Genomic DNA, 25,338 nt, shown 5'->3' on the forward strand with positions numbered 1-25,338 from the left:
AATCACCATTGGAGGAAGATGGATGAGTCTACTTTGGGGAGTCTTAGACATAGAGTGCCTATACTTGATGGAGAGTATTTTCATGAGTGGAAAAATGAGGTGCTTGTGATTTTCAATCAATATCATTTGAACAAGTACATTGCTAGCCCTTGTGCACCTCATGTTGATCCTATGCATCTCACCCTTGATGAGTCAATTGACATGATCAGAAATCTTAGAACTGTTAATCTTATCACTAGAGGCTTGCCTAGAAACTTGATTGGAAACTTGCCTACTCTTGAGTGTGCCTACACTATATGGAAATTTCTTGAGGAACGATTTCCGAATTATTCCTTGAAGAATCTAGATGAAATTCTCCATAAGTCTATTGCCTTGAGTAAGATGAATTCCAATGATCCTATGTTTGGTGATTGTCTATTTGAGCTTACAAATCTTATGCGTGCCAAAGGAAACATTGGAATCATTAGCGATATTATTTCTGGAGCTACTATAAAGGAGATCATTGTCAAACTCACTCTAACGAATCACCCTCTCTAGGAATTGATCCACCACATGACGATGTTGAACATGGATACTATGATGAGGATGATGATAGTGACTTTGATCTTGATGATGTAATGAGAAATTTTGGTCTTATGGCAAATCTTCGGGGGTATATGGCAGGAGGAAAGGAATGGGTTCTTGATAGTGGGTGTACCAATCACATAACTGGAGATAAAGATATATTTCATGAACTTGCTGAAAACGATGGTCCTCGAAAGTATGTCACTTTCGGTGACAACTCAATTGGTAAGGTGGTTGGCCTCGGTAAGGTGGCCATCTCACATGATAGCTCCATTCAAAATGTTATGCTCGTTGAATCTTGGCTACAACCTACTTTCAGTATCTAGACTTGCTAATTTCGGTTTCAATGTCCTATTTACTGAAGTAGATTGCCAAGTGTTTCGTAGAGATAATCATAAAATGGTCTTTACCGGTATACGTAGAGGTGATCTTTACATTGTTGATTTCACTAAAAAGGCTCAACCTAGAACTTGCTTTATTGCTAAATATTCTAAAGGTGTGTTATGGCATAGACGATTAGGTCATGTTGGCATGCAAAACCTTGACAAGCTTATTAAAGGAAATCATATCCTTGTCATTAACGATGTCATATTTGATAAGGATAGACTTTGCAGCGCTTGTCAAGCAGGTAAACAGGTTGGAGGAAGGCATCCCGTGAAGAACATCATGACCACAAGGAGGCCACTCGATCTACTTCACATGGATCTTTTTGGTCCCAACGCCTACAAAAGTCTCGGTGGAAATTCTTTTAGTCTAGTTATAGTTGATGATTTTTTAAGATTTACATGGGTGTTCTTTCTAGATGATAAATCGCATGTCCAAAAGATCTTCAAAAACTTCGCTAGGAAGGCCCAAAATCAATTTGAAGTGAAGATTAAGAAGGTTCGTAGAGACAACGGAACGGGGTTCAAGAACGCAAAGGTGGACACCTTTCTTGATGAAGAAGGGATTTCACATGAGTTCTCGGCTACGTACACACCTCAACAAAATGGAGTTGTTGAGAGGAAGAACCGGACGCTCATCGAAATGGCAAGAATGATGCTTGATGAGTACAAGACGTCGAAGCACTTTTGGGCAGAAGCGGTTGAGACAGCTTGTCACGTGACAAATTGCTTGTATCTTCACAAGCTACTCGGCAAGATGGCATACGATCTCCTCACCGGTAACAAACCCCAAGTTGGATATTTTCGAGTATTCGGCTCAAAGTGCTACATTCTTGATAAGCATCATCGTCCTAAATTTGCTCCTAAGTCTCATGAAGGTTTCCTACTTGGTTATGGCTCAAACTCTCACACTTACCGTGTCTACAATAATTTCACCCGAAAGGTCGAAGAGACGGTAGATGTGAAGTTTGATGAATCTAACGGCTCGCAAGTAGAGCAATTGCCAATTGATGTAGGAGACAAAGACCACTCGGAAGCAATCCAAGGTTTGTCTATTGGCAAGATTCATCCAACGGAGGTGAAGGAGAGTACCTCGTCCGTCCAAGTGGAAGCTTCTACCTCACGACAAGGTGAACCAAGAGTTGATACGGAAGCATCCACAAGTGGGACACACCAAGATGAAGAAAACGAGGAAGTACACCAAGAACATCAACAACCTCCTTCTCCACCACGACAAGAGAACGACAACGCCAACAATGAAGAAGGCCAAGAAGAAGAACAAGATGAAGAAGATGTTCAACCAAGACCCAAGCAAAAGCTTTCACGAGTTCGAGCAAGAATTGCTAAAGACCATCTCGTCGAGCAAATCTACAATGATATCCAAACGAGGAGAATCACTCGCTCAAAAACTCGATTAGCTAACTTTTGTGAACACTATTCATTCATCTCTAGCATTGAACCTATGAAGGTTGAAGAAGCATTGGAAGATCCGGATTGGATAAACGCCATGCATGAAGAGCTACACAACTTTGAGAGAAATCAAGTTTGGACATTAGTTAAGAAGCCCGACAACAACCACAACACCATCGGTACCAAATGGGTGTTTCGCAACAAGCAAGATGAAGATGGACAAGTAGTTTGCAACAAAGCACGTCTCGTCGCCCAAGGCTACACACAAGTCGAAGGTATGGACTATGGTGAGACATATGCTCCCGTTGCTAGACTTGAGTCCATTCGCATCTTACTTGCCTATGCTAATCACCATGATATCACCTTATACCAAATGGACATTAAAAGTGCCTTTTTAAATGGTGAAATAGAGGAGGAAGTCTATGTTAAGCAACCTCCCGGTTTTGTCAATCCTAAGAAACCTAATCATGTTTACAAACTTCACAAAGCTCTTTATGGACTTAAACAAGCTCCTAGAGCATGGTATAAATGCTTGACCAAGTTCCTTATTGAAAAAGGCTTTGAAATTGGTAAAATAGATTCTACTCTTTTTACTAAAAGGGTTAATGGAGAATTATTTGTATGCCAAATTTATGTCGATGATATTATATTTGGATCAACTAACCCTCATTTTAGTGAAAAGTTTGGAAAGCTAATGTCGGAGAAGTTTGAGATGTCTATGATGAGTGAACTCAAATTCTTTCTTGGTTTGCAAATCAAGCAAACTAAGGAATGTACCTTTGTTTCTCAAACGAAGTACACCAAGGACTTATTCAAGAAGTTCAATATGCAAGAATGCAAAGGTATGACTACACCCATGCCTACTAGTGGACATCTTGATTTGACCAAAGATGGTGAACCGGTCGATCAAAAGGTTTATCGCTCTATGATTGGTTCATTGTTATATCTATGTGCTTCATGTCTCGATATTATGCTAAGTGTGTGCATGTGTGCACGATATCAAGTTGCTCCTAAAGAATGTCATCTTAAGGCCGTGAAAAGGATAGTGAGATACTTAATTCATACACCAAACTTTGGCATTTGGTATCCAAAGAGGGCCTCTTTTGATCTTGTTGGCTACTCCGACTCGCACTATGTCGGTGACAAGGTTGATAGAAAGTCCACTTCGGGTACTTGTCAATTTCTTGGTAGATCTCTTGTATCTTGGTCTTCCAAGAAACAAAATTCGGTGTCCTTATCCACTGCCGAAGCGGAATACATTGCCGTTGGTTCATGTTGTGCTCAATTACTTCGGATGACCCAAACTCTTAAAGATTATGGGATATATGTGAAACATGTTCCATTACTTTGTGACAATGAAAGTGCTATCAAGATTGCTCACAATCCCGTGCAACATTCTTGAACTAAGCATATTGAAGTTCGTCATCATTTCATTCGAGATCATGTTGCCAAAGGGGACATTAATCTTAAGCATGTTCGCACCGAAAAACAATTAGTGAATATTTTCACTAAACCACTTGATGAGAAAGTGTTTTGCAGGTTGAGAGGTGAATTGAACATCATTGATGCTTCAAACTTGGAGTAGGAACTCTATTTGATACATGCAAGACATGAGCCTATGACTAATCCTTGATATTTCTCTTATGATGATAATCTTATGTCTTGGATATATTTGCACCATGCATGTTATCTAACCCTTATAGATACTTAGATGAATCTAATTCTATGAGATTGCAACTCACTCACATCTTGAGCAATCTCTACATCACCAAGTCTCTACACAATGGTGGATGAAGACAAGGAAGCACGAAACCATTCACACATATCCTTTGACAAATTCTATGTTGAGTTTCATGATTGTCATTTTGGATACACAAGTGCTCTTCCTTGCAAAAGCTAACCCATGTAGGTATATGAACTCAAATTCCAAAGTGGTGCTCCCAACTCTTGATGAGCTACATCAACCTTGAGCAACCCACACAAGTTCAACTACATGATCATGATTAGCACCACCACCCAAGGTATGTTATTCCATCTTAGAGAAGCTTTACTCCAAGACATGAGTCAAAGCACCTCAATAAGATGAGAATACATCAAATGCTTAAACGAAAAATGGTAACCCCATTTTGAGCTTAAACGATGAGTATGACCTATGATCAAGTGATCTCACTTGACTCTTAAGTCAACATACTCTAACATAGGTGACTTTGTCGCCGACCAATTCTAGATGAAGTTCTCTTGTGTTCTTTTCTGTGCTCTTGCATTTGTCTCATGCATATTTGTTTCCCCTTTCAAAAAAAACTTCATCTAGATTTCCTTTCTTTTCTATTTGTTCTGCATTCCCTGCATCCAATTCATTGCAAATCTTTCAGTTAATTCCTTGCAAATCCTTGTGAGCTCTTACTTGTCTAGAGAGCTGAGGTGACAAGTGTTTTCTCTGTGATGGACTCGGTCACACCGGTCTGTTGTTTTCGGTTCAACCGAATCCTTTCAGTGCAACCGAAGCATAATACTCGGTGCCACCGATTTCACTACAGGAAAGACATTTTGCCACTTGATCCATTACTTCTGATCCAGCTCCACTCAATGAATCTTGTCCTCTACCATCATCACATTTAACTTGTTGCTTTATTCTGTGACTCAAGGACCAAACCCAATCATGACAAATTCTAGAAGACCCTTCTTGGAAATTGATGTCAAAGGGGGAGAGAGAGATCACATCAAAGCTTAATCATATCTCAAGGGGGAGAGAATACTCAAGGAGAGAGTAATCTTCAAGGATCCCAGATGCTTGGCGTTCAAGAGGAGAGATATTACATGTCTTCTAGAGGGGAAAGACATGTTCATATGTGCTTATTTGCATTAGCTCTGTTCATTTGTTTTTTTGAGCTCTGAGTTTCTGTTCCCTATCTTCTCCCAGTATCCCATGCTAGATTCAGGGGGAGCAAGACATCTAAGGGAAAGAAATTCTTTGAATTCTTTGCACATCTTTACCTTTGGGGTCATGTCTATATCCAATGTGGTACTTAGTACTCACTCTCTACATGACATCCCAGTCTTGGTACTCTTGTGGTTTCTTTTGTTTGCTCTGGCTAGTAGGTGCATCTGTGTTATCTAACCTTGTTTACGCATGTTCATTCCATCCTAAGCCAACTCAAGACCACAAGGCAAGTATATGCATCAAAGTCATGTGTATGAGGAATTATTGCTGATGTACATATTGTTTGCAAGAAGGACTCATAAGCATGAAGGTACATTTCCCACATTCACATCTTTTGCTCTGATGCATATAGCCAAGATACATGTAACATATTGCCTACTCTGTCATGGTTATGCACTCACATGCTTCTATATTCCATATTCACATGATTGCATACATGTAGGGGGAGCCTATGCATGTTACATGTCTGTCCAAAGCTTTACTTGTTATTCTCTATATCTTTATCTAAAGATTTGATGTATGTTGTCATCAATTACCAAAAGGGGGAAGATTGAAAGCACAAGTGATCCCTGGGTCATTTTGGTAATTAATGTCAACATATCTCTTGTTGGACTAATACTTTTACCTACCATGTTTCAGATAAAGTTCAACAATGAAGTGGCATGGACTAGAGGATGTGGAACCCCTTCAAGATGCAGAGGACAAAGGATTAGCTCAAGCTTCAAGAACAAGACTCTACATTTTCTATTTTAGTGATCCAAGATCACATTGAGTCTATAGGAAAAGCCAATACTATCAAGAGGGGATGAGGTGTTGCTTAATGGCTTGCTTGCTCAAAGTGCTTAGTGATATGCTCCAAAGCCCTCAACTACCTTCTCACATCCACATATGACCTAAACCAAAAGTCCAACTTGGCCCCACCGATTCTTTCCATCCGGCGCCACCGAGTTCAGATGTCATAGTCACTGCCACAAACCCTAGGCAAATCGGTCTCACTGATAGGGGTCTCGGTCTCACCGAGATGGGATTGTAATCTCTCTGTGTATGTCCATTACCAAAATCGGTCTCACCGAGTTTGAGTAATCGGTCACACCGAGATTGCAATGTAAACTCTCTGTTTCCCTTTAGTAACATTTCGGTCTCACCGAGATGAGCGAATCGGTCCCACCGAATTAACGTGACCAATTCTCTGGTTAGCTTATTACCAAAATCGGTCTCACCGAGTTTGTGTAATCGGTCTCACCGAGATTATGTTATGCCCTAACCCTAACCATATCGGTCCTACCGAGTTGCATGTCGGTCCCACCGAAAATCCTAACGGTCACTAGATTTGATGAATCGGTCCGACCGAGTTTCTCAATCCGGTCCCACCGAGATTGGCAAGTTGTGTGTAACGGTTAGATTTTGTGTGGAGGCTATATATACCCCTCCACCTCCTCTTCATTCATGGAGAGAGCCATCAGAACGAACCTACACTTCCAACTTACATTTTCTGAGAGAGAACCACCTACACTTGTGTTGAGGCCAAGATATTCCATTCCTACCATATGAATCTTGATCTCTAGCCTTTCCCAAGTTGCTTTCCACTCAAATCTTCTTTCCACCAAATCCAAATCATGTGAGAGAGAGTTGAGTGTTGGGGAGACTATCATTTGAAGCACAAGAGCAAGGAGTTCATCATCAACACACCATTTGTTACTTCTTGGAGAGTGGTGACTCCTAGATTGGCTAGGTGTCACTTGGGAGCCTCCGACAAGATTGTGGAGTTGAACCAAGGAGTTTGTAAGCGCAAGGAGATCGCCTATTTCGTGAAGATCTACCGCTAGTGAGGCAAGTCCTTCGTGGGCGACGGCCATGGTGGGATAGACAAGGTTGCTTCTTCGTGGACCCTTCATGGGTGGAGCCCTCCGTGGACTCGCGCAGCCGTTACCCTTCGTGGGTTGAAGTCTCCATCAACGTGGATGTACGATAGCACCACCTATCGTAACCACGACAAAAACATCGGTGTCTCCAATTGTGTTTGCACACTCCAATCCCATCCCTTTACATTCTTGCAAGTTGCATGCTTTACTTTGCGCTGCTCATATACTCTTTGCATGCTTGCTTGCTATGTATTGTGATTGTTAAACTTGTGCCAAAACTCCACTTAAACTTAAAGAAATTAAAAACTGCAACTTTTGGCACTTAGTGTCTAATCACCCCCCCCCCCCCTCTAGACACCTCTTCTCAATCCTTTCAGAACTCGAACGGAGCATTCACATGGATTGCCACACATAACCACCACCCGTGCCCAAATCTCCACAAGCATCACTGACACCGCCGACCTCTAGAATACCGAGCATCGCAAGTAGCGGAACCACCACCATAACAACATGCCGCATTCCCGCCAACCACATGTGTCCGACGAGCATCGCAGTCACCAACCAAGCTGGACGCCTGGGCCCAGATCCACCAAACGTTGAGACGCCCCATAGCTTGACACGCCGCCATGACCCACTAGAGCCTCCGCTCCGAATCCATGTGCTACAGCAACGCCCACCACCACTCTGGCGAGTAGTCATCCCTGCGAGCATAGCAGGCCTCCGTCATGACCAACGAATGTGGGCACCAGAGCCCAAATCCCTCATGCGTTGGACCACCCCATGATTCGCCGCGCTCGACCTCCCCATCGTGCAGGCGAGCAGGTCCGCCACCGGCACCTCCACCCGAGGCCGTTGTCCTGACTTCTGTCATCGCACCCCAAGCAATCCACGCCGGCCAGGGACGAAGCATCACGCTACGAGAAGCTCCCCCTGTCGCTACTATCCACCGATATGGGCTTGGCCTATCGACCTCCTCCAGCAGCGGACGGGCTAGAGAATGAGGTGGGGATGGCATGGGGCGGCGGCGGCTAGGGTTAGCCCGTGCCACCCCCTAGAGAGCGACTTGGGTATTTTTTAAGCAAGATAAAAATGTTGAGTTTTGTAAACTCTCATACAGGAGTAGCTAGCCTGCACTAGTTATTTTAATATATATTTTTGCGGGAATTGTTTTATTTTGGCGGGGAAGAGTCAAAAATCCATAGCTGGACACGAGCGCACATGTTTCTGGATGAACAGTAAATTCAAAAAATTCTGAATTTTTTATACATTGAAAATGAACAAGTTTTCTGTGGGCGTGCAAAGTTTCATGGCAATGTGACATAGAAGGAGCTCGGGGCGGAAAAAACAAATTCAGTGCTTCAAAGTCAAAAGTTCTGAACCTTTCTCAAAACTCCGTTTTTTTGTTAGAGCTCCTATGATGTCATATCACCATAAAAATTTTCATACTTATGCATCTTTCGTGCCAATTTTTTAATTTATTATTATTATTGTCTATTTCTTTTGATTTCTGCTGTTCATCACCAGGAGAAGATGCTTCCCAGAACCAAAACGCCATCCTTGGGAAGAGTTACTTAGTTAAGCTGACCTGACCTCCACTGGAGCAGTGCAACATCAGGACTGCTGTGCATTTGCAGTTTGCTAGAGTAATGGAAGGCTCAAGATATACAGGGAGCTGTATTTAAGTACCTAATCAGAGGTGATTGATTTTATTGCAACCCACACAAGAATTAGTGGTGAATGCATGGGTTGGTAGCATCAGATTGTGTTTCTTGCGTTTACTATTTTTTAATAAGAGATGTGTGGCTCAGATGTTGGCACATTGCTGCCGGTGTTGTCTCACACTGTACCTGTTGAGATGGGTCTTGCAAATAGTATGGACAAAGGTGGACCTACCTGCGTGCGAAATGTGTATGACCTCCACAATATTAATACTGTGGTTTATTTGTTGACCGGATAGATAAGATGATCAACAATGCTATGTGATGGAGTATCAATCTATCTTTTAAGGAACACGCGATACACGCATACGCTCACAAACATGCATCCATATGAATGAATATACACACACCTATTCCTATGAGCAAATTGAAGAGGTTCGATTGGCAAAAAAATTATTGGGCAAAGTCATCACAGCCCACAAGCATCTCACCGAACGAACATCCCCGAAAAGTCTAAAAAATTCAAAAAAATGTGAGCAAACATGCCAGGCCTAAGACTTGATCGATCTGGTTTCACCACAAGGAACCAAACCATGAAGTGCCATGTATGTTTTCTACTTAATAACATTAGGCATCACTTATTTATTTTTCAAGTGAATAGTTTGGTTTTATTGATTATTCAAACAAAGTAGTCAGATACACCAAAATAAGCACGGACAATAAAAATCCATGATATAAAAGTAAAAAAGTTACATCAAGCCGTCTCTAATTTCACTTTTTGTAACTCGAGTTTTCTCCATGCTCAATAATCTGACAAAAAAGCAAACTAAAAGAGCACTCTAAACTTCAAAATGTGGTTCCTCCACCTCTCGATGCCAAAAGACCTGCAATCGACTGGAATCCTATCTGCCAGCGGCAAGGGTTTTTGTCAAGCACGAACAACCTGGTCGAATGAGTTCGGTCGATCAGCCGCCACTGGTTTTATTTTATTTTATTGCTTTATGACAAACATGAATAAATTGTTAAAAATGAACATGATATCACCGGTAGTTTTACTGTCTTCTGTACGAAAAAGGTTCGAGAATGGTGATTTCCTTATTGAAACTAGTAGGGAATTCCAAGATTTATTATGGGTTCATCGCTATGCGTGATTTGTGCATGTTATTGCGGAACGAAATGGCTGGATGAATCAAGCTGGATGAGCCATCTGCCATCGGCCTCTTGCACGCAATGCAAATGCCGGAGCCTTTAAATTTCACACAGTAGGCAGTACACCTCTGGCTATATGGCTATCCCGTCCACCCTTTAAGGCGTGGGCCAGGTGGATCGATGGGTTCCTATATCATTCATGTGATGCTGTTGATGGAAAGAGAAAGCGTATGTACCACAGACCGATCAGCAGCTAGCGAGAAAGTGAAAATCACAGTAGCGAGCGTCACAGGTGTACGTACGCAGACGGCAACAAGTGAAAAGGAGCTCACTCACTCACTCCCATTCAGCTCCAAGCTCCTTGCTATATATACGCACGACACGCTTGAGACAGTGCACGGCCAGAAACAGACGAGATCAAATCAAGCTGGAGCCAGAGAGCTAGGGAGAGAGAGAAAGTGATCCAACAGTAGTGATGGGGAGGCCGCCGTGCTGCGACAAGTTGGGCGTGAAGAAGGGTCCGTGGACGCCGGAGGAGGACATCATCCTGGTCTCCTACATCCAGGAGCACGGCCCCGGCAACTGGCGGTCTGTGCCGGTGAGCACCGGCCTCATGCGCTGCAGCAAGAGCTGCCGCCTCCGCTGGACCAACTACCTCCGCCCCGGCATCAAGCGCGGCAACTTCACAAGCCACGAGGAAGGCGTCATCGTCCACCTCCAGTCACTCCTCGGCAACAGGTATACTTACCACTGATGATCAAATCAATGGGGGGCCGGGGCAGTGGCGTGGCGTCCATGGCGATCGATTTAGCTAACAATTCCATCTCTTGCTTTGAATGTAGATGGGCAGCGATCGCGTCCTACCTGCCGCGGAGGACGGACAACGACATCAAGAACTACTGGAACACGCACCTCAAGAAGAAGCTCAGGAAGCAGCAAGCCATGGGAGCCATCTTCGGGCCGCCGGCGGCATCCTCCCCCGGCACAGCAGGCGACAATTTCGACCACCACAACCACCATGACATGGTCTCCAGGGCCGACGGCTACGGGGCCGGCCAGGCGTACATCAACACGGAGGTCTCGCAGCTGATCGCTGGGCGTGGTCAGTCGCCGTTCGCCGACGCTGCCGCCGAGGTCTGCTCCTCGTCGTCCTACGCTTCGAGCGTGGACAACATATCCAAGCTGCTCGGCGGCTTCATGAAGAGCTCCCCGCCGCCGCCGCTGCACAACAACTACGACGCCGACGACGTCAAGCCTCTGCTGCCCTTGGACAGTATGTCCGGCACCAGCAGCGCCGAGCTGAGCTTCACCGCCGGCGTGCAGCAGCCTGCGTTGATGGGGGGACGCGTTGGGTACGAGTATGACGACGAGACCAAACGGCAGCAGCATCAGGCGCCACTGTCTTCGATCGAGAAGTGGCTGTTTGATGAGGCCGCGGAGCTGGAGCTGTCCGATGAGTGCTACTCCGTTCCAATGCTGTTCTAGCTAGCTAGCTGGGAAAGTAAATTAAGAAACAATGGCGTCACAGCCCACACGCGCACAATCATATACAGTATTAATTAGGTTAATTAATTTATGTTTACTCCATGTTTGATACTCTACCTATGCATCCATGTTTGATACACACAAGTAATGAGTCAAGCCTCAGTTGGTAATTTGCTAGCGTCCATAGCCGACATTACGCATACGCATACGCATGCACGCACCTCCTTGTACGCTGAAACGTCCAAGGGCAAGAGACAGCGACAGGGATTTAGCAGGAGTGGCGAACTATGTCATCTGCATTCCGTAGGCATGATGCTCAAAAAAGGAAGAAAAAGCCTGCATATATTTATGTCACTTGACCTTGAACAAAATTGTCTCTGATGATGAAAAAAATTTGGAGGCTGGAGAGCACTCTGATCATGTTATTTCTGGTTTTATCAATCACAAGAAGCAGAACATCAGCACAGTGGGTGCTTGTTTTGTTCTTCACGCAGAAAAGCCCTGCAGAGAAATGTGCAAACTACTCCCTCCGTCCCATGTAAGAACGTTTTTGACATTAGTAGTAATTAAACAACTATCAAACTATCAGCTTCAGTTAGAAGATTGTAAAAAAATTCACATTTGATGGCGCCTACATATAGGACCAACAGCATTGCTAGAAATGAATTGTTAAATTGTTAGTGTTATAGGTCAAAATTGAGCATAGGCAGTACTACACCTACACGGAATGGGCATTAATACCCAGGGAAATGCTTAGTAATTGCATGATCAAGACATGGGCCGTCACGTCCTTCTCCGTTACACGTCCCCTTTGAACCCCCCCCCCCCCCTCCCCCCCCCTCCCCCCCCCCCTCCCCCCCCCCCCCCCTCCCCCCCCAGTGTAAATTCAATCTCAGCAAACTCCGATGTAGATTCGGAGCTGACAAAATATACGAAACATCATCTCTTTTTTTTCGAAAAGGAGGATTACCCCCGGCCTCTGCATCAAGCGATACGAAACACCATCTGAATGTAACTCAGATTCATCCATCTCAAAAGTCAGGAAACAGTAATAGTATATCATCTTGTTGGTATATTGCTGAGGTTAACTCATCTAAGCCAAAGATGATCATCAGACTTCAGAACATGATAAGAATCGAGTAGAGGCATAAGAATCAAGTAGGGGTATACGTCTCGATTTGATGTAGCCATCATTCACAGTACAGGATGGGGCCTAAGGCTACTGGTGCACGTGTAGTTTAAGGGTGCCAACGGAGTGCCAGGACTGGACAACCAACCAGCAGCTAGCAATCAAGTACGAAAGATCGATTCACGTTACCTCAGTGGAGCACATGAACAAGCTACATTGACCCTTCCAGGAAACCTTTTTGGCTGTACAGTAAGTAAGGATGCAGGTGCTGGTCCCGCTAGGCTCGCAAAACACGACGAATTGGCACTAGAAGACCAGTCCCAAACTTTTCAAAGAGTCTTGTGTATATCTGTGTTGTCGCTGCAGTGAAACTGATGGTCAATTGAGGAAATGGGAATAATCTAAATTTCCGAATAAAATCATCCCCAGAAAAAGCAAAGCATTTGATGGAGCGATGGATACAACATTTTAACCATTCATCAACCCGTATAGCAATATATTTTCTTATTTTATTACTTCCTGCCATTTCAAGTAACACATGTTTTGTGCTAAGCTATACTTGAAGTAGTTTGCCAGCACCAACATCAAAAGTAATCAATCCTCATGCGCCTGCATATATTTGTACCATGCACATATTCAGATGTCATCGATTGACAGACATAAGTTGCCATCTCCTTCAGGAATGAAGGCATAGGCTCCAAGTTGAGCCCCGGTTCACCAATTTGGGGGTGTGGGGGTGGAGGGGACCCTAAGAGATATCCTCAGGAGCAAGCATACAATTATGCATTGAAGGAGGGGCATATAGTAGTGTAAGGATAATGTCATCATCAAGTATTTAATTGCTCTTTAATAGACAGGTGATGTATGAACTAAGGGGAGATCTGAAGGCACACACAAGTGTCATGCATCAATCTCTGAATTGATGAACAATTGCCATTGACTGGAGGAAACTTCGCTTTCCAGTTTTTTAAAACTACTACTCCCTCTATTCCATAATAAGTGTCGTGGTTTTAGTTTGAACTAACTAAAACCACGACACTTATTATGGAACGGAGGGAGTATTTGTCAGTTTTCTAATACAAAAATTATCGGTAACATGGTTTGGTTTACTATGCCAACCAAGTATCTCATATAACTGAGTATACTTCTATGGAAACTAAGCTCTTGTTTGACAAGTCCCAGCACCTGCTATGCTAGAAAATCAAGGAATTTGTGCAAACGCCACATAGCGCTGTTGCAACTTCTTACTATCATATTTAAAATATAATGAGTTACTAATCCAAACTGAACCATTTAATCGAAGAAAAGTGGAAACATTAATTAAAGTAGCCTGCGTGGTTATTAGACAAATCACAGTCACCTACTTCATTCAAGAAATTACCGTCCTGCTCCGAATAGTTTGCGCTTTAGAATTCCTATTTCCAAATATCTCTGTCAGCGTACTAATCACCCATTAGTGCAATAGGTACTCGCTGGTCCAGATTTTGCCTTGGATTAAAGGTGATATAAGGAGGAAACATTGCACAGGCACATGACAGTAGATGACTTAATTAGGTAGTACTAAAACGACGCCTGTAGACAGACAGATGTAACAATGTCTGCCACATTCCGCGCGGGTTAAAACTAGTGAGTATCAACACTTAAATGCTTAAAAGTATTATTTATTTATTTAATCTGCCACCAAAGCACTAATTACTTGGACAAAAAAAGGATTTCCAGTGATATAAATAAAATACTTCATCTATTCAAAAGCAAAACTGGAACCAGCTGTGTAGACCATACGCAGCTGCTGATACAAAATTAAAGAGCCTGCGATACACATTACTTACAAGTGAACAACCAGCGCTAATGGCTCAAAAGGTGGTCACAGAAAGGACACCCCTAAACAGTGCTTTAACTTGTTCATATCTTAGTTCACATGAAAGTACTAGTGTACAATATGATCAGCCCACAGAATTAGCTGCTTACCTCCCAACCACTAACCAAATCGACACCACAAGGACCACCTCAGCCAGCCAACTCTTTTGTAGTTGAGGACTTGACCCAAAGGCACCACCGGCAATGCCCTCAGTCTCCAGTTGAGACTTTAACACCTGTTACTTGCATCTTATTGTTGCAAGAATGTGATGGATACCATTCTCTAACAAATGTTATCAAACTCAGAAGATTAGTCTGTAAGTGTACAGGGAGAAACAAGTTGCAGCATATCGGTGCACAGACTGACAGAAAGGTAGCAAACTGCAGGGTACAGTGCTTATACCAGTAACTGCTTGAAGATAGCTGTAAAGTTTGCTAAAAAAGAAAAATGTTAAATTTGCTCCCCTAAACTATCGTCTTCCCTCACTCCCTCTCTTCAAATTTTATTTAGCCTCACTTGGTGGGGGAATTGGATGTACAGTACAAACCAACCACTTGGGTTCAAGTCCTCATGGACATGAATTTGGGTTCTTATTATTTAAATTAAAAAAACAGAAACATGGGTTATCTGTCAACAAAAACATACCATTGAATTTGTGTTTAAAAATATTCACATTTTTAACCAAAAATTGCACCATTGAATTTGTATTTAAAAGTAGTCACGGAGTGGGTATGTAAAACTCAGTTAAAATTTTACAATTTACGACATGTGCCAAAAAGGTACCATATTTACTTTTGCTTATGCACAGATCACAGATAGTCACATTTTTAACCAAAAATTACATGTATATACTTCACCTAGCAATTCTTTTTCAATAACAGGTGGATTTATTGACACAATGAAGCATCAAGAGGATACTAACACAATGAACATGTTCATTTGGATTCTTTTAAAGTTATGCCTGCTATGATATGAATGACCATTTTGCGCAAAAAAACTTTGTAACTATAATCTAGAATTATAAGCGAACCAGGAGTCTTTTAGCTCTTCACACCCCTGAATCCTCTGTGAAATACCATTGATCACTGCAGAGCTTTCATTCAGAGTCACATAGCAAGCCCAATGCAGGATGCTACTGTTTGAGCAATGAGAAACGTCATTAGCTCAGCTCAGTAATGCACACATAAAACAAACAAAAATACAGCATGATCCTCATAATTGTATCTTGCCTGTCGCATCATAGGCACGTCTACATTTAATGACAAAAAAGAATTGTAACCAACTATTCAATGGAAATTTTCCCCACAAGGGCGCTATCAGTAGGCCCCCTTAATATGGTGGACAAGAGGCTATGCAACATGTCACACTGCCTGCCATGAGTTCCTGCTAATTTGTTTAGACCCTATGCTATATCAAAGGACTTGATTAAGATGCCAGTTCATTTGGCATCATTTAGGGTATATATTGGTTCATACTGAAATGTAGCGCTATCTACCTGTTAGGAAAACGACCCTGCTATACGTACGACACAATGCATGTCCAACACTGTACGATTAGAGACAAATGTAGATAATTCAGTTTGTGGGCCATAGCATTTAGAGATGATATACTCTCTGGCCGTACTGATCGGACGAGAAAACCATCGTATGTAGAGCAGTTTCGTTAGGAAAATTAATGTGAACTCGTTGTTCCAGGTCCATATTTAAAAAAAATTGAATGATAGATGTGGCTCCATCAGTGATTCTACGCTTTAGAAAAGAAAATCTGGGGGAGTAACTGCCAACTGCCAGTTATGGTAACAGTCTAAAATGCTGTAGGTGGTCAGGAAACATCAATTTAGGATTTCCCGGTGAGGTTATGGAAGACAGAGCCATCTCTTCAGTTCACAATGAAATGAGTAAACTCTAATTCATACTGTTTCTGTCCTCAAATCTTTACAAATAACACTACTTCTTTTCTCTGGAACCATCAACACATTAAGACGGCCTTTGAAAACTCTGAGTAAGAAATCCATAACTCATTCACTTATCTCTGGAAACCATAAGCTTGAATTTCATGGTAAGTCATGACTAAGGCCTCACAGGGGATGGAGGAATTGAACTGTTCATTTGGAAATTGAAGCAAGGCTCCTACCAAATTCTTGTAAGCATGCCTTTAAGAGGGCAAATCCTAAAGGTTGAACAATGCTTAAGATCACTTTTGGAACTGAACATCAAAAGGAAATCAGTTGAAGCAGCAATGCAAAGAAAGATAGCTGAGAAGTTACTAGCTTACAACTAAGAAATTTCAGAAATATGGGCAAATCTAGTGTCGCGAAGGATTAATCTTATTGATTGCTTCATTCAGCAAGAATGGAAGTTGATTCATGTTGATGACTGTTCACTAGACAAACCCCTTATATAGTTTTCATGTAGTCACAATCTGAAATCTGAGTATGTATGGCTTTATGCTCAGGTTAGCTGCACTTGGAACCAGTACCTATTTCCATGAAGCAAGCAAGGTAGATGACGAGTTTCATCTTCAGTCAGAAAAGGAGGCAGAGGTGCAATACCAATTCATAGCAGCAGCTTCTGTTGTTGACCATTTTTAGTAGGCTTAATCGGAAATAAAAGGATTACATCACACTAACTATTCCGGTGCAAGCAATTGGCATGGGTCCACCAATTGATTGGAATACCTACAGGAACAAAAGCATGAAATTGACAATTCTTTTGTGGTTCGGTAATTGAGAAGGACGGGCTTGACCTAAGAAAGAACAACACGTCAGGCAACACTGCCACACAAGCAAACCCTAGGCAACAAGTTACATGTCGATATGTTAGTAAGGAACTCTGAAGTGGCATTTCTGATAGGTGCAAACTGAACAGAGACAGTACAAAGCTCTCTCTTCAAGATGTGATCAGAAACGGTTCACTCTTTCAAATCAAAACAATACAATCTGATTGCAACAGCAGTCGATATCATTTTCTTATTTAGACTTTTTCCTTCAGAAAACACTAGAATGAAGTATTGGTGGAGTAATCATTACAAATAAATAATTTAATTGTGGATGAGCTATGAGCTATGTAATCTTGTTTTTTACCAGTTTAGTCGTATTTTATTGTAAACCTTTTGGTACTCAGTGACTTTGACTTTTTATTTTGAATAAAATGGCTGTGTGCATCGTTTGATGCAGAGGCCAGGGTCATCCCCTTTTTGAAAAAGAAAACATAATTTGATGTCGCTGTCAAACTTCAATTGTTCATATCGCCCATGTGAATCAGTGAATGCATTAACTCCAGAAGTGATGCAGTTGCATGGAAGAATGCATCAAAGTTAGTTAAATGGTTATTCAGCATGCGTTGACCTTTGTCAACAGTTGATGGGCCATTCTAACTTCCTAAGTTGACCTAAGTACAGGAAAATATGTGTTGCACGTGACAGAAATAGGGAGAGGTTGTAAAGTGCATGGCCTGTTTAGGCTGGTCATAGTGGAGAGTAACATATACTAGTATCATGCATATAGTACTAGTGTATGATACTACATCCATAGTGCATAGTACAGTATCATAAAGTAGTATCATAGATGATCTCACTTATTGTCATGCATGACACATAGTAGCATAACATTTATTATGATACGGTATCTACCTATGTTACTATGACCCTCTCTCTCTTCTTTAATTGCCTGCCACATAAGCATGTTTGCGAGTCCCAAGTACATGATACTCCCTCCGTAAGGAAATATAAGAGCGTTTAGATTACTATTTTAGTGTTCTAAATGCTCTTATATTTCTTTACGGAGGGAATACTAGTTATGTTACCCCCACTATGGCCAGCCTTAGGTAAACCAGTAGAGCAAGGACGAAAAAACCAAATGTTTTTTTACTCCCCTGCAGCCTGACTTACCAAAGAACTGCAGTAAAAGGGGAGGGAAAATTCACCTGACAATACTGTAAATTTTGTAATGCTGACGTGATGATACAAATGAAGATCTGTTTGTTCCTAACAACCCAAAATCAAGCAGGTATGGTAAGAAGAGAAACTTACAATTGAGAATTTGAGCATGGGTGCAGGCTACGTCAGGAAAGGCAAAAAAGGCTCTGTTAACTTGTAGCTGTTCTGGGACACCTCCAGGGAAGAGTTAAAATTCAAATAAAACTCAGATTCAGATGGCAAAATTACATACAAACATGGTGTACTGCAAAGAGGCAAACCCACATAACCACTTTGAACAAGAAACACTCTAGGCGAAGAAGAACCCAAGGTCCTTAATCACAACTCACAAGTCTAGCGGGAATGCTGGACTGTCATTTTCTTTCTTTATAAATAGATGTCAATCATAGGATGCAAGAGTTGCCGTACAAAAAGATCATCTACTTATTTATCAAGTCATAAACAATTGAGATGATCCACACAGATAACAAACACTGCATGTATATATTTTTACTGTACTCCTTATGGACCTACGAATTTGTAATAGTTGATTAAGATGCCAAGATTTCCACTCTATGGAACTTGGTTAGCGCAGTGCAACTGGCATATGAACCAGCATGGTCTGAATCACTCAGTTTCATGCTTGATAAAAAAATTGAAGTCTATTCTTTCAGACTAATCAAGTTTGCAACCACTAACACATTTGAGTGAGAGCATCCAACGAATTGATTATATCTTTGTGGAACAACAAAATAAATTATTTGCTGCAACAGAAGGGCTTTGTTTTCTATAGCATCGTCTTCGCATTGTAAGAACTAAGAAAAATATGGGAGAGGAGGATTGGGTAAATGAAATTCTTACAGTGACCTACTGAATTTGTGGAAGGATATTAATGTGCAATCAACCACCAGAAGTATTATACATTTATAAACATCTATCCTGATCAAGAGACAACCAAATGTATCCACATAATTCTAATTTAAAACAAATATCCATTTAAGTTAGCTTGTGCTAATAACACATTAACACCACATATTCAAAAAAGGCTCGATAGTTTACACACTTCAAGAACTTCAAAGTAACTCTAGTGGCACAAAAAGAGACGACGCTTTTCTATAATCAGAAGGCACGTGCTTATGCAAGCACAGATACAACGTACACTATCAGGTCAACAGTACCATATACCTTGTCCATCTCCATAGTGTGACAAGGTTTGCCTCTGAATTTTATTGATCTATCATTTGCTAATTGAAGTGGCTAAACAGTGGAAAAAACTCCTTTCTTGCTGCAAAACATGATCATGAAAAAGTTCAGGTGGATAAGGAGAAAATACATGTCATGTACGCCAGGGCTGAAGCTCCTATATTTGGAGGCAGAATCAAGCCTCAAGTCCCTTCTTGTTTAGGAGCTAAAAAGGATAACTAGCACAGACCAGCGCATACCATCATTACAGCTTCTCTGTTAACCGAATCATGAAAGAACTGACAGCAACAACGTCAAGAACAATCCATGATGACTCAAACATGTCATGGAAATAGTCTGCGCCAATCTCCTCTGCCGCTGACCTAAATGCATTACCGAACGAATTCCCCTGAACTGCCCCAAGCCTGGGCTTCCCCCATACCCCAACTACCAGCACCTTCTCAGGCTCCCTCCCTAAGCAAGCACACACCAGTGGCTTCATCCTTGCACCCCGTTCCTTCAGTGCATCCATCAGGAAGAAGCAGAACTTAGTAAGCGCCTGAGGGTGGCACAGCTTGCTCGTGTCCACTGGGTCATCGAGCTTCACCCACCGGAACTTCTTTGCGCTCCGTATGAAGCCGCTCTTGGTGATCGCGGAGCTCCCTTGCCTCAATATAGCCCTCTGTATCTCAATTGCAGATTGCATTCCTTTTTGCAGCTGATTCACATTGCTCGGAGACAGCGCAGAATATGCAACCCAGAATTGCTCAGCAGCAGAACACTCCTTCGAGTCGTTGGACTCGGCACTCATAGATTCAAGCAAAGCTGTGACGCCATACACAACATCCGCAGCAGAGACCTTGGACTTGTACCCGTGCACCCGCAGGAAGCTTCTGTAGTAGAACTCGGTGAGCCCATACTCCGGCAGGAAGCGGTCAAACTCATCGCGCATCTTCCTCTTGACCTCCATGCTCATGTACTGGAACCCCTTCTGGCAGTCGGCGAGCGGGAACCCCATCCTCGCCAGAAGAAGCTTCAGCTTCTTGAGCCCGTTGTCGCTCCACGTCTTGAGCCTCGTCGCGACATAAGAGGAGCAGACCATGGAGTCGAACAAGCTCCACTCCCGCAGCAGCATAAGCCTCGGCTCGTCCTCGTAGGCGATGCGGGAGGTCTCGGGCGCACGGATCCTGGTCCCGTCCTTGAGCGTGACCACGGAGCCGACGCCGGACGGATCGAGGTTGCCGGATCCGTTGATGTGCTGCTCCAGCTCCATGCCTGCGTCCTGGTAGCGCTCGTTGGTGATGCGCTCATGGATGAACTGGTCGGTGAGGGAGACGCAGGCAAGCCAGAGGAGCTCGTTGGTGTTCCTGCGCAGCGCGTGGGCGAGGTCGTACATGAGGCACCCCGACGGCTTCCCGTGGAAGGTGCCAAGCCGGTAGTACTCCCGCCGCAGCCTCCCGAACAGCTTCACCGGATCGCCGCCGTCCGCCTCCGCGTCATCGGACGCCCACCGTCTCTTCCTCCTCCCACCCTCGGCGCCGGAATCGTAATCCGAGGCATCTGACTCCTCCTCGGAGGCGCGGAGGTGGTCGTCGTCCGCGTCCCCCTCGGCCGTTAGGTCGGAGGCGTCGGCAAGGGAGGACACGTCGAAGTCATACGACAGGTCGGCGGCGCGCTCGTCATCAACGGTGAAGAGCACGACGACGCGGTCGTTCCCCGCGGCGAGGTTGCGGAGGTTCACGGGGCGGTGCGAGTCCACGACGAAGGCGGTGGAGCCGCGCGGCAGGACGCCGCGGAGGAGGTCGCAGCGCGCGCCCCAGTTGATGAGTAATACGCAGAGCGGCGGCGGCGATAGGGGTGAGGACGCGGTGGCGCCGGAGAAGGAGGCGAGGAGTTCGGCGGCATCGGCGGTGGAGGCGACGGGGTAGACGGAGAAGCGGACGGAGTCGGCGGAGAGGACGTGGGCGAGGATCCTGAGCGCGCAGAGTGAGTCAGCGTCGGCCGCGGACGGGAGGATCAGGAGAGGGGAGGCGGAGGCGGAGGAAACCGCTGCGGCGGCGGCGGCGGCGGCGGCGCGGAGGCGGGCGTAGAAGGAGTCGGCGCGGAGCTCACGCACCATTGCAGCATGAATATCGAAAATGGAAAATTGGAGGAATGGTGGAGGGGGGTTTGGACTTGGATTTGGATTTGGGTGTTTTGTTGTGCGGGAAGGGATAGCGGCGAGAGCAGGGAGGGCGGGAGGGATTCGGAAATTTTCGGCTTTCGGAGGGAGTGAAGGCTCCGCGTTTTCTGATTTGGGGATCGGTTCGAAAAGAGTTTTTTTTTTTTGAGAAATCTTGCCTGCTTTATTCATTCATCATTCAAAGGAATTGTCATAGGTACAAGGTTCGGGTCGTGTGGGTAATCCAACCAAACATGTCTACCTATGTTAAGGTTACAAGCGAACTTGACAAGATTATGAGCCTCGAAATTAAAATTCCTACGCTCGGAAACAAATGAGCAAGACACAAAACTACTCATATGGTTTGTTATTTCATGTACTAAAGCTGCATTAGGGCCTCCGATCCCTCTGTTTATGTCGTTCACCGCCTCCTGACAGTCTGAGGTCACATATATCTTCTGCTCCACAAGATCATCCGCCAAAGCTAAAGCTTCACGGCAAGCAAAAGTCTCCAGCAGCAGCGGGTCAGTAATGCCATAGTACACCATCGTTGATGAGTCCAGGTAGTTACCTTCATGGTCCCTGCATAGCGCCGCTATTGCTCCTCCTCGCTTTGTTCTCCCCACGGCTCCGTCAACATTAATCTTCGCCATCCCCCCGGGGGGTGGAATCCACCGCTTGGGCTGTAGAGCCGAGCTTGATCTTGTGATTGCATGCTCACTTCCAACGCGTAAGTTACCCAACTCCGCAATGTAGTTGTCAATGAAAGATGTCGTTTGTTGTGGGCTCTGAAAAATTGATTCATAGATTGCCTTTCTCCTTGAGTACCATATAGACCAAAGTGTAATGACCATCCTTGTGAACTTCTCCTGATCCAAGCTCTCGCTCAACTCGAACAGCCAAATCCTTGCATTGGCCTCCATGTTGTCCGACATCTGGGAGACGAGCATCTCATCTGACAGTGCCCAAATGCAGCGTGACATGGTACATGCAACAAGGGCATGCCGCCAAGAGTCCTCGCACCCACAAAGAGGACACACGTCTTGAGTTGACATATTTCTTCGCTTCAAAACGTCCATTGTCGGAAGAGAATGATGGGCAAGTCTCCACAGGAAAATCCTCACTTTCGATGGTACTTTCAATTTCCATAAAGCACTTCAAGCTCTCTCATCCTTCTCAGTATTTGACACCCCGCTGCCTCCATTTAGCCACTCCTCCCGTTGTAGCTTGGTTTTTAGCAAGAATTTGTAGGCCGAGCTTACAGTAAAAAGTCCCTTTCTGTCCGGGTTCCATGCCCAAAAGTCATGTATATTGCGCGTGCAAACAGGTATCTTCAAGATTGCATCTGCATCGATAGGCAGGAAGATGGTCCGAACAAACGCAGCATCCCAGGAGGCAGTCGCCGGAGAGAGCAGCTCAGAAACTAGCCTGGGAGGGTTCGGCACCAATGATGTGATAGGGCGAGGGGTCATCTCCCTCGGCATCCAATTGTCATTCCATATTTCAGTTGTTTGCCCATTCCCAATGCGTGGTATGATACCTTGTTTAAGCAAATCCCGTCCTTCCAAAACAGCCCGCCATATCTGAGATGGCCTGGACCCCAACTCAACTGTAAGGATCGATCTATCTGGGTAATATGTCGCCTGCAGAATTCTTGCACTTAGGCTTGTTGGTTCATTCAACAGTCTCCAGGCCTGCCGTGCTAACAGAGCAAGATTAAAGATCTCAAGATCTCTAAAACCGAGCCCACCCAAGTGCTTTGGTCGTGTCATCACGTCCCATGAAACCCATGCAGGTTTGCGCTCTCCTTGTTTGCATCCCCACCAAAACTTTCTGATTATAGATTTAATATGATCGCACAGACCCCTCGGGAGCTTGAAACAGGACATAGAGAAAATAGGTATTGCTTGGGCCACTGATTTGATAAACACATCCTTCCCTCCGGCAGACAGGCACTTGCTCATCCATCCCTTCACCTTATCCCAAACTCTATCACTCAAATATTTAAAAGTCCCTTTCTTCGAGTGTCCCACATCCATCGGCATACCCAAATATCTGTCATTCAAAGATTCATTCGGAAATTGCAGGTGTCCTTTGACCGCAATACGCACAAGTTCTGTACAACCCTTACTGAAAAAGATCGATGATTTCTGTCTATTTATCCTATGTCCCGATGCCATGCAATAAGACTCCAGTAGGTTTGATACTTCTTCTACTCCATTCACACTTGCCCTGAAAAACAGCAGGCTATTATCCACGAATAAAGGGTGGTTCACCGCCGGTGCTGACGGCGCCACCTTAAGGCCGCTGAGCTGGGATGATTGATTCTGAGATTTTAAGAGGCACGAAAGGCCCTCTGCTGCAATCAAGAAAAGGTACGGAGAGATTGGATCTCCCTGCCGGATTCCCCTTGTCGGTTGGAAAGATTCTGACTTCACACCATTGAACATAACTGAAAAAGAAACTAAGCTCACCATGTTCATCACAACTATAATCCAGGGTGCCGCAAACCCTAGCTTCTCCATAATAGACTTCAAATAAGATCATTCCACCCTGTCATATGCCTTCATCATATCAAGCTTCAGAGCTGCAAATCTGTTATCTTTTGCCCTATTCCTCTTCATGAAGTGCAAACATTCATAGGCAGATATAATGTTATCAGTTATTAGCCTCCCAGGTACGAAAGCGGACTGCTCTTCAGATATTATGTCAGGCAAGATCAACTTTAACCTGTTTGCTAGCACCTTCGAGGCAATCTTATAGAACACGTAACACAGGCTAATAGGACGGAATTGTGATAACAAAGTTGGATTTGATACCTTAGGGATGAGAACCAGCAACGTGTCATTCAAACATGCAGGGCTCTCTTCTCCTCTTACAATAGCCAAAACTGCCCTGGTTACTGAGTCACCACAAACCTCCCAGTGCCTTTGGAAAAAATGAGCAGGAAAGCCATCGGGGCCCGGAGCTTTCGTGAGAAACATCTGAAAGAGTGTGGTTTTTACTTCCTTTGCATCGAAAGGAGCTAGCAGCGTTTCATTCATCTCCGGCGTCACCTTCACTGGGACATGCCGAAGAACATCTTCCACACCCTATACACCTTCCGAAGTATAGAGTTGCTTATAAAATTCAAGTGCCATTTGTTACATCTCAGTAAACTCTGTGGTCACTAGCCCATCCGGTTTTTCCAGGGCCTTTATCAAATTCTTCCTCCTCCTCATAGAAGCCCTCATATGAAAAAAGCGGGAGTTTCAATCACTTGTAGAGAGCCACTCGACGCGTGACCGTTGTCTCCACATCAACTCCTCACGCAAGTAGAGTTCGATCAGGCGATCATTGATCTTGATTTCAGCATGGGACGGCCCCGTTCGCCCGACTTCACTGCGTAGCCAATCCAGTTCCTTTTTTAAGCTTTGGATTTCTCCCCTCACGCTACCAAAAGTGGTATGTGCCCACTCGCCAAGGTTCCTGGACAAAGCTTCAAGATTCGTACGTACCTCACCCACCGAAAGATACTGGCCGTTCGCCTCCCATGCAGCTTCGATCGCTGGTTTAAGATCGGGGTGTGTTTCCCACATCACTTCATACCGGAACTGCTTCGTTTTCTTTGCACCTCCATTTGCTTGTGCTAGCTGTAGCAA

General features: G+C 44.1%; 2 protein-coding genes across 2 annotated transcripts; one reads left to right on the forward strand and one right to left on the reverse strand.

Moving 5' to 3' along the window:
• Positions 1-10,376: 10,376 nt before the first annotated feature.
• Positions 10,377-11,877, forward strand: LOC123094682 (transcription factor MYB60). The gene is made up of 2 exons (XM_044516629.1): positions 10,377-10,705; positions 10,810-11,877. The coding sequence occupies exons 1-2, from the start codon at positions 10,443-10,445 to the stop codon at positions 11,450-11,452; spliced, it is 906 nt and encodes a 301-aa protein (XP_044372564.1). The 5' UTR covers positions 10,377-10,442; the 3' UTR covers positions 11,453-11,877.
• Positions 11,878-19,632: 7,755 nt separating this feature from the next.
• LOC123091635 (cell division control protein 45 homolog) lies at positions 19,633-21,756 on the reverse strand. Its single transcript, XM_044513202.1, has one exon. It carries the CDS (start codon positions 21,653-21,655, stop codon positions 19,802-19,804), a length of 1,854 nt encoding a protein of 617 aa, XP_044369137.1. The 5' UTR covers positions 21,656-21,756; the 3' UTR covers positions 19,633-19,801.
• Between the last annotated feature and the right edge of the window lie 3,582 nt (positions 21,757-25,338).

This window comes from Triticum aestivum, chromosome 4B (assembly GCF_018294505.1).
Source record: "Triticum aestivum cultivar Chinese Spring chromosome 4B, IWGSC CS RefSeq v2.1, whole genome shotgun sequence".
Classification (NCBI taxonomy): Eukaryota; Viridiplantae; Streptophyta; class Magnoliopsida; order Poales; family Poaceae; genus Triticum; species Triticum aestivum.

Coding starts and splice junctions, on each gene's coding strand:
- LOC123094682 (XM_044516629.1), top strand. CDS start 10,443: ATGGGGAGGCCGCCGTGCTGCGACAAGTTGGGCGTGAAGAAGGGTCCG. Junction 10,706..10,809: donor CAGTCACTCCTCGGCAACAG/GTATACTTACCA, acceptor CTTTGAATGTAG/ATGGGCAGCGATCGCGTCCT.
- LOC123091635 (XM_044513202.1), bottom strand. CDS start 21,655: ATGGTGCGTGAGCTCCGCGCCGACTCCTTCTACGCCCGCCTCCGCGCC.